A 17,244-nucleotide genomic window follows, 5' to 3' on the forward strand; every position below is an offset into this window, starting at 1 on the left:
GCTTGTTTCATATATAACTTATTCCAAATTATTTGCAAGATTTTATATGGCCAGCACTCAAATTTTTCTTTCTTTCGTAGTGTCATAAGATAACTCTAACAATGCCCACCACACAGTGAGTACTTAATAAGTGTTAGCTTATTTCCAGCCTGGAATGACAAGTTCCAAATGTGTTTGCTTCCTAGCAATTTAGAGAACAATGTCCTTGACAGAGCAATGCCATAATTCAAACTAAGCTACCTCTTTATTTTAAAAAATGATAGCCCCACAACTGTGACATAAAACTGGCTCTTTTTTAATGTATGATCACTAGTTTTAAGGAGGATAATTTAATGGGTTAACTATAAGCGTGCAAATACTAAGAGATACATAATGACATACCTGTCATGGCCAGCATCCTGGTTTTGTTGCCTTTTTGTGCCTCAGTCACCTTGGAGTAGTAGCAGTTCTGGTTGGAAAAGCTTTCGCATCCACCCCATCAGTTGAGCTAGGTGCCTGTTTTCAGCGCTCACCTAGGACCCTGTGTAGGCCTCTACTGTAACACTTCCTAGCTAGCTCAGATTGAAGTAATGTGTTCTCTTGCTTCTCCTCCAGGAAGATTGAGCCTTTAAAGGGCAGGTACTGTCATGGGGCTCAACTGGTAGACAGCAGGCATTCCATATAAATTCATTCAATGAGTGAAAGTAGACATTGAAGCTGTTTCTTTGCCTGGGTGTAGAAGCACTCCAGATTAAGTGAAACATATTTATATAGGGTATATGCGTCAAAGGGTTAGGTTCCTCAAACCCAAGAGAAATAGAAGATATGGTGTTTGTTTTTTTTTTCTAAGATAGCCTTCACATGTTCTAGTGCCCTCTTGACCTGCAGCTAAGCAGTATATATTACTGAAAGACATGTTGGTACAATTCTATAAAGTATTCTAGGAATGCATTAATGATATATTGTTCTATCTTATCTCCTTGCTCAGGACTTGTGCCATTCGCATTGTGATGAGTCCATCATTCACAAGAAGATCATGACTATTATCCACTGCTTTATTAGTTCTAGTATTCCACCAGCTTTACAAATTGACATTCCAGTAGAACAAGCCCAGAAGATTATTGAACACAGGAAGGAGTTAGGACCATATGTGTTTAGAGAGGCACAGGTAAGAAAGAGATGAGGGCATGCATCTAAGGGTATTTTATTTTTTATTTATTTTTATTTCTTTTTTTTTTTTTAAGCAGCTAAGCATATTTTAAAATAGATAAACAATCTAGATATCCTTTTAAGGCTTTTGCATTATTCATATTTGACAAGGTCCCAACTTTCCTAATACTGGGGCTTATTCTATTTAATTAAAAAATTTTCGGGGATGCCTGGGTGGCTCAGTTGGTTAAGTGTCAGGCTCTGCATTTTGGCTCAGGTTATGATCTCAGGATCCTGGGGCTGAGCCCTGTGTCGAGTCCATTTCAGATTCTGTGCTCAGCAAGAAGTCTGCTTGAGATTCATTCTCTCTGTCTGCACACCCCCTAAAACGGATAGAGAAATCTTTAAAAACTTTTGCATATTCCCCAGATCACAAGAAACTAGTAACTTATTATTTTGTTGAGAATATATGGCAAATACAATTATTTAAATACTATCCTTGACTCTCCACGATTATCGTTTTTGTTTCTAACTTCTAGAACTCCAGCCAATTCCTCCTTCGTTTCCCACCATTCTTATTTCCTTTAGAAAAATCTGCTACCACAAATATGTGGTAAAATATGTGTGTCCCAAGATTTGTGTATTTTTAAAGATTGGAATATTCACATAGCTCATAAAGTAAGTGAGAGGAGATTTAAGTACCCAACCAGCATAAAGTACACAAGCTCATGAAAGGAAAACCATGCCTGTTAACCTGCTCAAGTTACTTCTTTTTAAGATAAATAATAGAAAACAGTGAACATAATTTATTTGCATTTTTTAAAAGCCTTTTAGTGATGTTGTTCCTGAAAAATGATTAAGAAAAATAAATTATAATAGAGGTAATAGGGAAGGCCATGTCATGATTTAAGTGATATGAAACAGAGATTTAGGATATGATTGCCCTTGAGCATGGAAAAAAGGCCCTTATTCCTTAACATTCATTTGTGAGCCAGCTGTGTTCTGAGTCCTCTAAGAAACTGAAAACGGACTCCCAATCCAAATTATACATTAAAATAAGTAAAAATATAGAGGAGTGGTTGAGGATGTGCTGGAGAGAAATAGAGAAAACATGGTGCCAGAATTAGAGTATCTGTTAGTGAAAAGATCTTAGCGATCACTTAGCCTAGCCTAGGTCACTGGATAACCAGACCAGGGCTTGCCCATGTAGCTCAAAGACCTTGAGTCTGGAGCTGCTTATATTGGTTGGTTCTGCTATACCAGGGATTGAAGCCAGTAAACTCTATTGGAGTCCTCTAGTCTATGCCTTCTGCTTGATTTCCGAAAATGGAGTCCTGGACATGTCTTTGGAGTCTTTGGAGCATCAGAAAATAAGAGAATCTTTGTAGTCCTCACCTCACCAAACTGGTGATTCCTCCTGCATTTCCTAAGGAAGCTCAGAGAATAGCATCACCTTCTACCCAGGTGTGCAAGCCAAAGATCTGATTGCCATCTTTATGTTTTCCCTCTCCTTTATTCCTTTACCCCCATATCTGCAGTCCCTAAAATTTATCCATTGGTCTCTTTGTTATCTGTCATCCTATCTACTTTTCTCTGACTCCATGCCATTACCTCAGCTCACATCTGCAATACTTCACATTAACTGTCAAACGTACCTCTGGGCTCTCTCAAAACCATTCAACTCACTGCAGGCAGAGCCACCTTTCTCAAAATGTCTATCTGATCATGTCGCTTCTCTGCTTTCTATTTCAATTACTCCCTACTGTCCTCAGCATGAAGACCATCTTCATTTATCTCTCTAGGCATATCTCTTACCACTCCCTGCTACCCAACCCCCAGTCTTCCTGACATATCTGTAGTTCCACAGACAAGACTCACTCTCTTCCCTCCTGAGTTTTTTGCATTATCATCTCTCCCCTGTGCTTCTGTAAGATCCTGTGTATGTCTCTGTTTATCACACAAAACTGAAAATGCCTATTTTCATGCCGACTTTCCCACTAGATTGTAAGGTGTTTGAGGGTAGGGAATGTTTCTTATTAACCCTTGTGGCCCAAATCCTGGCACAGAATAGGCATTTTTGAACACATAGATGACTGAACACGAGAAGTGATCATTTGTGACAGAAAGGAGTAAGATCAAATTGGAAATGAGAGCAAACTTGAGTGAAAAGGCTGCATAGGAGATTTAAAAACCTGTTGCCTGTTCCGGTATTGTTATCAGTTTAGCCTCTGCCTGTCCCCCACCTGTACCCCTAATAGCTTTAAAGTTTTCTTCACCCAGCCAAATTTTCACTGGCCCTTTTTATTCATACTAAAGCCATTGCCCATCTCCTGCCAGTGAGCAAAGTAGCTTTAAAATTATTAAAACCGGGGCACCTGGGTGGCTCAGTGGGTTAAAGCCTCTGCCTTCGGCTCAGGTCATGATCTCAGGGTCCTGGGATCGAGCCCCGAATTGGGCTCTCTGCTCGGCAGGGAGCCTGCTTCCTCCTCTCTCTCTGCCTGCCTCTCTGCCTACTTGTGGTCTCTGTCTGTCAAATAAATAAATAAATCTTAAAAATAAAATAAAATTATTAAAACCTTTTGTTACATACAGTTTGATTTCTTTTAAGGTTGTGGAGGCACGGGGTAATTTTCATGACTAGCACATATGTCATTAACCTAAAATCGTAATTGCAACTTTTAGGAATAGAGCAGTTTTATGTCTCCTATTGAAAAATTGTGTTCTACTTGGGTGACTTTTACTGGAAGATTTTCTAGATTGAAGTCAATGTATTTGAGAGCTAGGAATGACTCAGGTTTTGGAGAGATAACTGAGATTTAGGGTAAGTAGTTGGTAAATAGAGGAGGAAGAGGGAGAGTATTTAAGTTTAAGAAGTTCGCATAAAAACCACCATAATCCCTTGACATTGGAGCAGGGACTTACTTAAAGACGTGGCGGGTAAATGTAAATGAAATTTTTTTAAAAGCCTGTATTTCATCAAATAAAGGATCTTTAGCTTTTGTATTCAAAATACCAAGAGGCTACAGAATTCAATGATAAAACTGTCTCTTTTTTTTCTTAATTTAAATTCAATTAACCAACATATAGTTGACTACATCATTAGTTTTTGGTGTAGGGCGCAAAGATTCATTAGTTGTGTATAAACTGTATTTTTAAAGGAGTAAATAATTTTAGAATTACTGATAATATCCGTGTACAGAAAAAAAGGAATAATGAAATATACCAACCAGTTGAAGACTCTGTTGATCACTGCAGTGCTTGCTTTTTAAAAACTCCTCCTTTCCCCTGAAGAGTTGGCTTAGAGCCTAATGGGATGGATCATTTTTCTCCAGGGCATTAGGTAAAGGTCATTCCCAGCAACAAGATGTTGGGCTTGATCTGATGTGGCAAGTCCTACCTTCTTGGAAGTAATGTATGCCTCTGGAACTAATGGAAATACTTGGCATGGGAATTTGAGCAACAATTCTTATCTCTATAAATATCACAATTAATCACTTAATGTAGAATGTGCTCGTAGAAAGCATTTGTCCAGGATACCACCCTGCTTTTTAAATGTTACTTTTCTTGCTCTCACATAAAAGAGATTATATCATTTAAAAGTTACTCAAGATTTATTCTTAGATCTGCAGCTTTGTTTAAGAGCTTTTCCAGAGGTATTTCCTTTCTCTAAAAGAAAGAAAAGGGGTGGGGGGGGGGCAGAGAGGAGTTCCTCTTGATGGACTGAATATTTGGAATACTTGCATAAAACAGCAGTGTGTGTGGCAGATCAACTAGTGTGTGTTTTAAAAGAAGACATAAATTTCTTATTTGAAAAGACCTAATGGATTCTTTATTAATACAATCAATTGGTTAGGGAAACATAAAGAATAAAGTAACTTTTAAGTGTGGGTTTTTTTTGTTTTTTTTGTTTTTTTTTTAAAGAAAGACTTCTCATTGGTAGTAAAAAACATTGATCATAAGCATGTGCTGAGCTAAACTATACCAAGATGTCTGGAGACAAAAAGTTGGAGGAAACATGCTGTATATTAAAGAAAGAATAGTTAATCCATTATTATGGTGAATTAGAGTTTAAATCAGTACAATTGTATGAAATTGTAACCTGAGACATTGTTTTTTATACAGATGACAATTTTTGGGGTTCTATTTAAATTTTGGCCTCAGTTTTGTGAGTTTAGGAAGAACTTAACTGATGAAAAAATTATGAGTGTTTTAGAGAGGAGACAAGAATATATTAAGCAGAAAAAGAAATTGGCAGTCATAGAAGACGAAAAATTTGCAAAGGTAAGACAAGACTCATTTTGAGTTGAACCATACTTTTATTTTTTATTTTTTAGTTATTTTTTTCTTATGGTTTGAATCATACTTTTAAAAGGTATGTGATGTGTGTGAATTTATAGAAGAATTTGGGCCAAGGGAAAAATGCAGAGACATTATAGAATACATATTTTAGTGGCTTTAATCCTTTATAAAGGTTTCAGCCTTCATTGTGAAATTTTCAAAATTCATCTCAAATATCACCTCTTCCCTGTGGAAGCTCCCTTGACCCCAATAGGCAACACAAGCAGCTCACATCCAGGTAGTAGCATTCCTAACTCTCTTGGAGAATGCTTTATATAGCCTCATGAACAAGTTTTTGCATCTGTCATCCTCACAGGACTGATTCCCAAAGATAGTATCTGTCTTGTGCATCTGTGTATCATAGCACATAGACCAGTGTCCAGCACATGTTCAGTTATTAATCACTGTTTACTGAGTAAATCAGGAATAAAAAAATGAATGAATGAAAAGATGTCATGAACTCATGGTAAAGCATTTTCAGTATTAAAATTACAGTATGATACATTCACTGTGAAATTTATAAATATGAATTATAAATTGCCCAACCTGCCTATTTGTCTGTTAGTCTCCATTTATTCATCCATTCATCTGTCTATCCTTATATTTATCCATTTTCTTTGAATTGAAAAAGGGTAAAGGCTCCCAACTAATGTGTTTTATTTATTTATAAGCTTATGCTTGTTCTATTTTTAAAAGAAATTTAAAAGTTATTGAAAGATGCAGAAGTAATATAATAATGCTCATATATACACAGGTCAAAATAAACACTGCTAACATTTTGCCTCATTTGTTGTTTTTTTTCTCCCTAAAATATTGCAGAAAGAGTAAATCCTACAGAAAGAGCAAATTCTCTTAATCCCAGTTCTGAATTCTATTACCCTCCCTATTCCCAAGAGCAACCACTAAGCTTGGGCTATATTCTTCCAGATCTTTTTAAAGATAGTGTTTTATACATGTATGTATACAGTTTCATAAACAATATAGAGAACTATAGAGGTTCTCAAAAAACTGCCAAACTCCTCCAAAGCTGCAGAAGCAGCTTGCTCTGTTTTGATATTTGTATGGTGTATCTTTTTCTATTCAAATATACAGGATAGAGTTGGGTCATGGTGGTTTTGTAAAAACTCTATTCTGCTAATCTTCTGTCTTTTAATTTGTGTATTTAGTCTCTTTATCTTTAGTGTAGTTTTTTAAATATGTTAAGTCTTCCATTTTATTTCTTGTTTTGATTGTTCCTTCTGTTTTTCATTTTATTCTGTTTCCTTTGTCTGCATTCCTGTGGATTACTTGTCTATTTCTTAGAATTTTATTTGGGTGTATCTTTGTTTAGATGTTTTAGTAGTTGCTTTAGATATTACATTATAGATATGTGATTTTCCCTAGTCTATTAGTGTTGACATTTTACCAGTTTGAGTAAAGTCTAGGAATTACTCTCCCCTTTTAAGTATTTTTCCCTCACCTGTTTATACTTATTTTAAATATTTCCTCAACCTATACTGAGAACGACATCAAACCACATCACTATTACTGGTGGTTGAGGAAAATATAAGTCATTTCAAAATGAGCAGAAAATGACAGGTGATATCCATATAAAGCCATCATAAGAATAAAACAAAATGAAAACTCTGACATTTTTTAATTTTTGCCTCAACCCTCAAACATAAATGAGGAAACTCAAAGAGAGAAGAAAAGTCTATTCTATTAACACATACTTTTGCTCTTTCAATTTTTCTTCCTTCTTGATGCTCCAAGATCTGTTATTTTATTCTTTCTTTTCCCTATAGATAAGGTATTGTTTCTGACATACCACTTTCAAGATTTTTTCTTTGTCTTTAGTTTTCAGAATTTGATTATGATATGTCTTGTGTGGATTTCTTTGGATTTGTGTTGAGGGTTGATCGGTTCTTGAGTCTATAGGTTTATGTTTTTGCTAAGTTTGGGGGATTTACATACATATTGTATATGTGTGTGCATGTATATGTATATATAAATCTTTTGATCCATATATATGATTTATATACATATTATGTATCATTTATATACATTTACATTGATCAGAAATACAGTGTACATAATAATATGTGTTTAAATCCCCTATCTATTCAATCAAATTTCTTCTCCCTTGAGTACCTTGTAGCTTCACTTTTGAGAGACTTTTGTCTTTTTCTTCAGTCTTCTTTTAAGTTCAGTAAACTGTCATTTTATATTTCCTTTTTATATTTTTGGTATACTTCTGGACTGAGTTTCTGCATTTATAGTTTGGAGTATTATTTCATATATGCAAATATTTTTATAGGAATATTTAGTTTGTTTTATGGTTTTCCTCTGATTAATGACTGAATTTCTTGGACAGTACTGTCAGCAACTGAAATGTGTACACAGCAACATTTATAATAATAAAAATTTTTTAATGACTTAAGTTTCTAATAGCAGGCATTGATTGAATTATCTATGGTACATACTTTCACTAGATTACTATTCACCTGTTGATGTGATGATATAGTTTGTTTTTTTTTTTATCATTCAGGATTCGAGTGCATAGGACAGTTCATCATTGAAAATGATGATGTGTTCATTTCATCACCCAAATATTTGGGTGTATACTATATGTTGTATGGTAGGGATACTGGTGATTGATACAAAGACCCTCCCCTTTATTTTCCCATTCTATATTTATTAACATAGAAGCATTTTCACAACATTTAACGTGAAAAGGATATTTCAGAAGAGAACATATAGTGTGATCCCACTTGCATGAAATTTAGAAAATAAAAAATAAATATTAAAATTATAGATTATATCTATATCTTTCCCTGATGAGAAGTTTGGATGTATGTTTATGAAAATGTTCACAAGGGTTTTTCTTAGATGCCAGAATTTGGGAGTGATTTTTATGTTCTTCATAATTTATTATTTCTTTCAAAATATTTTATGTTAGTATGAAAGAAAATTAAAGAGTTCATGAATTATGTCACAGTAGTAATATTGACTTGATGAAACCACAGGTATGGTACTCACCACAAAATATTTTTTCATCTGATGTTATGACTCCTTTACTGTAAGTTTATACTAATATAGTGTTATCCCTTTTTTGGAATAACTTAATTTAATATAATTACAGGATGGACTCAGACAATATGCAAGTTCTTCAGCATCTGCTATCAAAACAGTTACTCTAGCCACCGACCCAGTTTTAGGCCTACAAGCATATGGTCGACAGGTAAGCAGTCAAGGTGTCTCTAGATACCACTTCTTCTTTTGAGCATTGGATAGTAGAATGCAGCCACTCAGTTATTCTGCAATAGTAGAGGTGTGCTTGTTTGCAAATGAAGGTAACAAATCATTGGACACTACATCAAAAACTAATGATGTACTATACACTGGCTCACTGAACATAATTAAAAAAAAGAAGAAAATGAAGGTAAACTTATATTAGGAGAGGTTGGAAGGGATTTTCTGTGAGCTCTCAGAGAACATTAAAATTTCAGCTCATCTTGGACAATATAATCAATGAAAATACTTCCTGATACATACAAAGAAGATTTAAGAGGCAGAAGTTGAAATAACTCTTATTGGAAAAGGGAATAAATTAGGCAGATAGAGAACAAGGTAGAATACATTTGGTTGATATATTCTTGGGTTTAAAAAAAGAAAGAAAAACAACAAAGGCTTAATGTCAATTTTTTTAAAGATTTTATTTATTTATTTGAGAGAGAGAGAGTGAGGGAGAGCATGAGAGGGGGAAGGTCAGAGGGAGAAGCAAACTCCCCCTGGAGCTGGGAGCCAGATGCAGGACTCAATCCCAGGACCCTGGGATCATGACCTGAGCCGAAGGCAGCAGCTTAACCCACTGAGCCACCCAGGCGTCCCTTAATGTCAATTTTTTAATTCTTTGAATTGGTCATAAAATTGGCCAGTAAATGACCATCAACAATACGTTCACAGTTTTTATGTTAATATTTACATTTATAACTTGTACATTAATATCACTTTTATGACATTTCATAAATTTAATTCATGTCTAATTTTTAATGTTTTGTGTCAAAAGCATTTGTGTCTTAGGATAACACTAGTCCAAGAAACAATTTGGCATTTAGGAATGTCAAATAAATTCAGCCACTCAGCTAAGATAACTGAAAGACTGTAAAACTATTTTTTTTAAAGATTTTATTTATTTATTTGTCAGAGAGAGTGAGCACAGGCAGACAGAGAGGCAGGCAGAGGCAGAGGGAGAAGCAGGCTCCCTGCTGAGCAAGGAGCCGTTTGTTGGTCCCGATCCCAGGACCCTGGGATCATGACCCGAGCCAAAGGCAGCGGCTCAACCAACTGAGCCACCCAGGCGTCCCAAAACTATTTTTTTTTATTGAGAAGAAGGGAGATGTCCAATTTTGTGATACCATATTTTGAAAAAGGTAACATCTAAAAGTTTGTGGTATGTAATAATGCCATTTGGAAGAACATTCATTAGCAAATGACTAGCATTAAATCTCAGAAACACCATATAAAAATAAAGGGGGAAATGTGGAATTTGTGATAACAGGCTTCTGATTTTCACTGTCATTTACAAGTCAGTATTACCTGGAAGCCTGAAAAAAAAAATCACGGAATTTGCTTTGAGCCTGTTTCCTTATCTGTTAAAAGGAGAAAGAGGAGAAAGAAGGAAATGATGTTGATGATGGTGATGATCTCTTGTCATATATCTTAAGAGTTTTGTAAGAAACCTTAAAAGCTTTTGGAAACCAAAGGCATTCCATAAATGTAAATTATTATTGTTGTTGCTATTGAAGGAGTCCATATTAGTAGAGCAATAATTGGTAGAGCAATAATATACTACCATTTTGCAATTGGTAGAGCAATAATATACTGCCATTTTGCAAGTGTGGATGCTCTGTATATACATTTGTTCAGATAGATTTTGCACATTTAAGAATTGCCATTAATCCAAATGTAAAATACCCTCCCCAAACTTGGATCTCGTGTAAGCATCTAAATTCACAGGGGCGCCTGGGTGGCTCCTTGGGTTAAGCCTCTGCCTTCGGCTCAGGTCATGATCCCAGGGTCCTGGGATCAAGCCCCACATCGGGCTCTCTGCTCAGCAGGGAGCCTGCTTCCCCCTCTCTCTCTGCCTGCCTCTCTGCCTACTTGTAATCTCTGTCTGTTAAATAAATAAAATCTTTAAAAAAAAAAAAGCATCTAAATTCACAAATTAAATATAAATGTAGGTGCCTGCATAGCTGTCAAGAAATCCATAAAGCTTTTGCAACATTGATTCATTAAGAAATAGTTGTAACACATATAGTTATGGCACATCATTGGATAGTTATATTCAATGATCTGTTATTGAAGTTTGTTATCTTCAATAAAAGGTTTAAATGAAGAGGCTTATGTAAGCCATTTACCTTCAGTTTATTTCCTGGTGCAATCATTTCCAAAATTAAGTTTGAAAATTGTCTTTCTAGCCAACCTGGTGCTACTCCAAGTATGTAGAAGCCTTAGAACAGGAAAGGGTTCTTCTTAAAATTCAAGAAGAGATGGAAAAAAAGTTATTTACAGGTAATGTTTGCTTTTTGCCTACAGGGTTGCTTGGTTATCTTCTACTATGGATTAGTTCTAGAGGATTTTGCTGATGATTACTTCTTTCTCTTATTTTTGGACAGCCACATCTTTCACAAATTTTAAGACTCCTGCTTCAGCTCTGTCTTTGAAAAAGACCGTATCTTCCCACAACATCCAGAGTGAGTTTCCAGCAATAGTCTACCTGCCGTTCTTTCTTCCTTCTTAGAATCCAGCCTTCCAGGAGGCCATTAGCACAGAGACAGCAAGAAGGGATGAAGACTGCCACCCTCCCGCCTGCTCTGACCCACAGCTTAGGAGAACTTCAGTATATGTGTGTGCGTGCATGCGTGCGTGCGTGCATGTATTGAGTCTCCCTTTCTGTTTTTTCTCCTCTGCTGAGAACTTAACCCTCCATCCCATTTTCAAAGTGACAGTACTCAAGTGGGTATAACCTACTGCTACCAAATGCAAGGTAAGTCACACACTGAAAGTTGTTCAGTGCCATACACGTCCCTCTGACACACACGCTCACACACATACACGCACCATGCAGGCACCACACACACATGCACACACATCCTGCTAACAAACTGATGGGAAGGAGTGAGCACCTTGTGTCCCTTCCAAGTGGCCCAGTCCCCTGAATAGGAAAGCTTCAGGGCATGACCATTTATTGCTTCTATTTACTCCTTCTCTGTTCCTTTCTTCCACAAAGAACAACAGAAGATGAGGCTCTAGCTCAGTTTCCCCAAGTTTTCTCCAGCAGAGTTTTTCCAAGCTCCATCTCCCCAAGCTGGGAATACAAGAAGAAACAAAAAACAAAGAACTGGAAATCAAGTCCAGTCCTTCTCTCCTGCAGAGACTGATAGGATCCTACAGTTGGGACTGGCTGCTAATTGAAAGACGTCAGTGCCTTTACAAAGTAGCACAGTAATATAGTGTAGCCCATGTGGGGCCTGTGGAACCAGGATTTGAAGAACCCAGTAAAGGTCCTGTTTCTCTTTTCTTCTATCTTCCTGATTAGCTTTTTGTGGATTTTGGTTTTCTGGTTCTTGGGAGGGTTTGATGAGCAGGCCTTTATGCTCTTAGCTGGTTCATCTTTTTTCTCTCAGTTTATCCTAGCCACTGCACCCTTCCGCAAGTTCCCCAAACCCTTAGACCACCCTCAGAGTGTCTCAACCTGGAGGGTTTGCTGACCTGTCTGTTCATTTTGGGGGGGATCCTTATTACAACTCTTTGCAAGTTTTTTGGTTTGTTTTCAAGTTAGATTTTCCATAGCTGTTTATGTTTTCAACCATTTATTTTTCTCTTGCAGGAATCCCTTAAACCAAATTTAACTGATATGAAAGCTCAAGTGATTTATTGATGGCCTGCTTTAGAGCAAGCCTACCATCTAAATAAAGTTTGGCATGTTGTACTCTCAGAGTTTTAAAATGATAGCTATTCTGTACAAATGACATATGAGACCATAAAATTTTTTAAAAACTTATTTAGAATAAAATGACTTCCATCTAGGTTAGAAGAATCAAAATGGTTTGCTAATCACAGAACTTAAGAAAGTATCATGTTATGCTCCTTGGGTAATCTTTCCAGTAAATATCCTTGGAGCATTTACTCTCTTTCGTTAGTAGACATAATCAGCAAGGGGTTAGGGGCAAATACTCCAAGCAGGACATTCACCCAAAACATAAAGAGAAGTGACTTCGAGCCCCATCCCTTTCCCCAGCTCCAAAGGAAGCTTACATTAAAGCAGTGGTTCTCAAATGCAGACTTTAGTGTGTGTAACTGTCACCTGTGGCATTTGCCCACAGGGCAGATTTTTGGGCTCTCTGTCTCTGAGAGTCTGATTCAGTAGGTCTTGGGCAGAACCCATGAGTCTCCCTCCTTTAACAGACATCCTAGGGGATTCTGATAGATGGGCTCTGCAGATCACTCTTTGCAATGAATGTGAGGGTAAAAAAGAGGAGCTTGAAACGGCAAAAGCCCCCCTATTAACTGGAGTCACACATGAATCAGAGAGAGCCCAGACATACACCCTCTTCTCCTCTTTCCCAGAGAGAAAGGACAAAGTGTCAGAAATGATGCGGGAGAATGAACTTCACCAGCTGTAGGCCTTGGGACGCAGAAGCTCTAAAGACTGTGACCTGCATTACCGGATTGGAAGCAACGGACTTCCGCTCTCTCAGAACCCCAGACAGTATTTTCAAAGTAGAAATGGCTATTCCTGATTCTCTAAAGAGTCTTCAAGAAACATTTTAAAGGGGGGAAGGATCAGGAGGCACACTTCAGAGTTTTTCCTCTAAAGCAGTGGTTTGGACACTTGTGAAAGCTTAAGAGCCCTTTGGTTTCCTCTGCTTCCACTCCGGTCCTCGCCCGGGGCAGGGAGGGCTGTGAGGTGTGTCACTTTTCTGTGCTTTGCACCTGATCATTGTTCTTTTCCTTTCCTTTCCTAGCTTCCTCCCTTCCTCCCTCCCTCCCTCCCTCCCTTCCTTCCTTTTTTTTTTAAATTTCGCTTTTTTTTTTTTTTGCCTTCCTTTGGTTTTAATTGAACGTTTTATAAGATTCCATTTCTCCCCTCTCTTAGCATGTCAATTATACTTCTTTTTAAACAAAGTTGCCCCAGAATTTGCAATATACATTTACAACTAATAAAAGACTGCTTTCAAGTACTACTGTACCACTTTGTGGGTGGTGCAGGTATCTTAAGACAGATCATGTCCATTTCGTTCCTCCTGTGCCTTATTATCTTGCTATCAATTAATTTCACTTGTCCATGAGCTGTAGCCACTGAATACATTCTTGCTATTATTATTTTAAATGGTTTGCTATTAGGTCAATTAAAAATGAGAAGAATAAAACATTATTTTCCCTTCATTTATTCCTTCTCTAATGCTCTTCCCTTCTTTATGTTGATCCGAGTTTCTGACCTATTATCATTTTCCTTCTCTTCAGAACTTCTTTCATCATTTCTTGTAAGGCAGGTCTACTGGAGACAAATTCCTCAATTTCTGTATGCTTTAGAAAGTCTTTATTTCTCCTTAACTTTTGAAGGATAATTTCACCATATACAGAATTTGAGATTAGTGGTTTTATTCTTTCAACACTTAATATGTTTCACGCCACTCTCCTCTTGCTTACATGTTTTCAGAAGAGAAATCAAATATAATTCTTATCTTATTCCCCTGGCTTCTTTCAAGATTTTCTTTGTGACTTTGTGTAGTTCAAATATAGTACGTCTAGGTGTAGATTTTCTGGTATGTATCCTGCTTATGTTCTCTGAGTTTCCTAGATCCGTGGTTTGGTGTCTTTTGTAATTCTGGAAAACTCTTCGTCCTTATGACTTCAAATATTACTTATCTTCCTTCTGATATTTCCTGTCCTTCTGATATTTCCATGACACACCTTTTGCACCTTTTGTAACTGTCCCACAGTTCTTGGATATTCTGTTCCACTGTTTTGGTTTTTTCCTTTCTGCATTTCAGTTTTGGAATTTTCTATTGACCTTTCTTCAGGCTCACTAATTCTTTCTGTAGTTGTGTCTAATCTGTTGGGAAGCCCACCAAAAGCATTCTTCATTTCCATGACAATTTTTCAGTTTCTAGTATTTCATTTAGATTTTGTCTTAGAACTTCCATCTCTATGCTTATATGACCCATCTGGTCCAACACATTATCTACTTTTTTTTACCAGATCTCTTAGGATATTAATCATTTTACACTTCTGGTCTGATAATTCCAAAATCTCAGACATATGGGTCTGATTCGGATGCTTGCTTTATCTTTTCAGACTGTTTTTTTTTTTTCCTTGTCTTTTAGCATGCTTTGTAGTATTTTATAGAAAACAAAACATGATCAAAGGAACTGAGGTTATATGGGCCTTTAGTGTGAGGTTTTATGTTTATCTGGCTAGGCATTAGGCATATTTACTGTTTGCTGTGGCTGTGGTGGTATAGGCTGAAATTTCCCTTATGTCCTTGTTTTTGTCTCCTCTGTTGGTTGGGGTTTTCCTGGAGTCTCCTTGATAGGGTCTGAGGCTTGCAGTTCTCTCAGCTGCAATCACGGTTATTATACCAGAACCCTGTTGATGTGGTAAAGTGTAGGAGGAGGGGAAGTGTTTTACATTCTGATGGTTATAGGTCAGTCTTCTGGTGAGCCTGAGTTGGGTATTTCTCTTCCCCCAGGTCATTTAGGCTTTAGTAAAACCCCAGTTCATTAGGCTCTGGTGAAATAGTTTCCCTTGAGGGCAGGCCTTCTTAGGAAGAGAACTCTGGGTGTATTCCAAAATGTTTACTTAACCACTCCCTCTACCAGGGGCAGGAGGGGATTTTTCTCTGATCTTTATAGTGAGAACCTGGTGGAGCTACTGGAAGTAAAACCCAAGACTGTGGACACCCCTCCCCCACCAAAGACAGGGCCCCTCTCAAGCTGGTCTGCCCTGAGCCCTGGAGCGAGTCATCAATTACAACTTAAAGAATTTCTCCCCAAATTAACTCCAGCTGCTGGCTTCTGCTCCTGGTAAGCTGGAATTCTCAGTATCTGCCTGTCTTTCCCTCCAGTTTTAGGGGCATCGGTCTGCCCTGTTACCACTGTTCTTTGAAGGATCCAAGGAGAGTTGTTGATTTTTTTCAGTTTGTTCAGCTTTTTTCTTGTTGAGGACAGTAGTAATGACTTCTAAGCTCTTTACAATATTGGATGGGACCCTCAAGTTTGACCCCAGTATTTTAAAGAATTCTGTAGTCAGTTTTATTTTTAAGATAAAATTAAGAAAATTTAAATTATTTGTTTTTATTGTGTTATATATATGAAATTGATGGCAACATTTATATTATAAATATTAACACGTTCATTTTGGCCTGTCCTCAGAGCATCCCCCAGCATGGACTAGTCTCAACTTTTTGGCACTAGAGACAATTTCCTTATATTAGCATGCTCAGAAGTATCTTCTGACTCTGGTTCTACTGATTCTTCTTAACATCTCTTCATTCATCTCCTCCTTCTCCCAAGCCCATTGGATGACTGCCTTATTCCAGATTCTTATTACCTTGAATCTGAGTCCTAATTAGTATCTTTCTCTTCTGCCTCACCATCCTCCAACTGTGCTTGATGATTTTTTTATAAAATCATACCTTCTTATGACATTATCTTGCCTAAGCTTAATTAAGATAATCAGTGGGGCACCTTGGTGGTTCAGTTGGTTAAATTCTTGATTTTGGCTCAGATCATGATCTCAGAGTCGTAAGATCAAGAGCTGTATCAGGCACCATGCTCAGTAGGGAGTCGGCTTGAGATTCTCTCTCTCCCTTTCTGTCTGCTCCTCCTCTCTCTCTCAAATAAATAAATAAATAAATCTTTTAAAAAAAATATGATTGGTAAGCTTGTTATTGATAAAATTGTTTGTTTGTTTGTTTGTTTCCAAGAGAGAGAGAGAGAGAGAGAGAGAGTGCAAGGAGAGTGGAGGGGGAGAAGGAGAGGGAGATTGAGACCCTTAAGCAGGTGCTGACCCTGAGATCATGACCCTAGCTGCAATTAAGAGTTGTATGTTTAACCAACTGAGCCACCCAAGTGTTGTGTGGCCCCAAGAAATTCTTTACTTACCATGACATACATATAAGTCCCTCCTGTCTTCTGGTATAAATATTCAGATCAGGCATTTGTTTTTCTGGGAAGCTATCTTTGATATTCTTCTCTTACCCTAGCCCCCTGCCCTCAAAACTACAGTAGTTATCACTCCCTCTTCTGTCTTACCACTCTGTGACTTATTTATTCCTCTATAATAATCTTTGTCATATGGATTCTAATTTTTTGTTCACATGCCTGTTTCCCCAGTAAAGCTGCTATTTGAACTTTCATTCCAGCACCTTACATAGAATATCTAGAAAATAGATGTTCATTAAATAGTTCTTGAAAAAATGAAGGAAATGTCTCCACTGTAAAGATCACAGGCAGGTAAAAATCACTGCATATGTAAGAATGGTCAACACTATGTCATTCACAAAAATTTACCATTAGTATTTTTATAGTTAAAATACATAATAAGGTTATGATTCCATGTAAAGTATATAAACTTTGGTCTATCTATGTCATTTTTCATATTTATGAAAATATACCTATGTGTCATCATGTCTTTCAGAAAAGAAATTAGTGCTTATTAAATAACACTAAATGACTTAAATTACTTAAGGTTTCTCAACCTTGGGACTATAACTTTTTTGGCCAACTAATT

At 37.0% G+C, this 17,244-nt stretch overlaps 1 protein-coding gene across 1 annotated transcript in view; it reads left to right on the forward strand.

Annotated features, from left to right (window-relative positions):
• The window catches only part of RGS22 (regulator of G protein signaling 22), a gene marked incomplete at both ends in the record, with an annotated part of 112,547 nt that extends 101,299 nt beyond the window's left edge, over nt 1-11,248 (forward strand). The window contains 5 exons of the mRNA XM_080801634.1: nt 968-1,147; nt 5,251-5,409; nt 8,588-8,686; nt 10,926-11,019; nt 11,124-11,248. Of these exons, the coding sequence (XP_080657760.1) occupies nt 968-1,147; nt 5,251-5,409; nt 8,588-8,686; nt 10,926-11,019; nt 11,124-11,248 (657 nt within the window). The remainder of the gene's footprint in view (nt 1-967; nt 1,148-5,250; nt 5,410-8,587; nt 8,687-10,925; nt 11,020-11,123) is intronic.
• Between the last annotated feature and the right edge of the window lie 5,996 nt (nt 11,249-17,244).

This window comes from Martes martes, assembly GCF_963455335.1.
Source record: "Martes martes genome assembly, chromosome: 4".
Taxonomy (NCBI): domain Eukaryota; kingdom Metazoa; phylum Chordata; class Mammalia; order Carnivora; family Mustelidae; genus Martes; species Martes martes.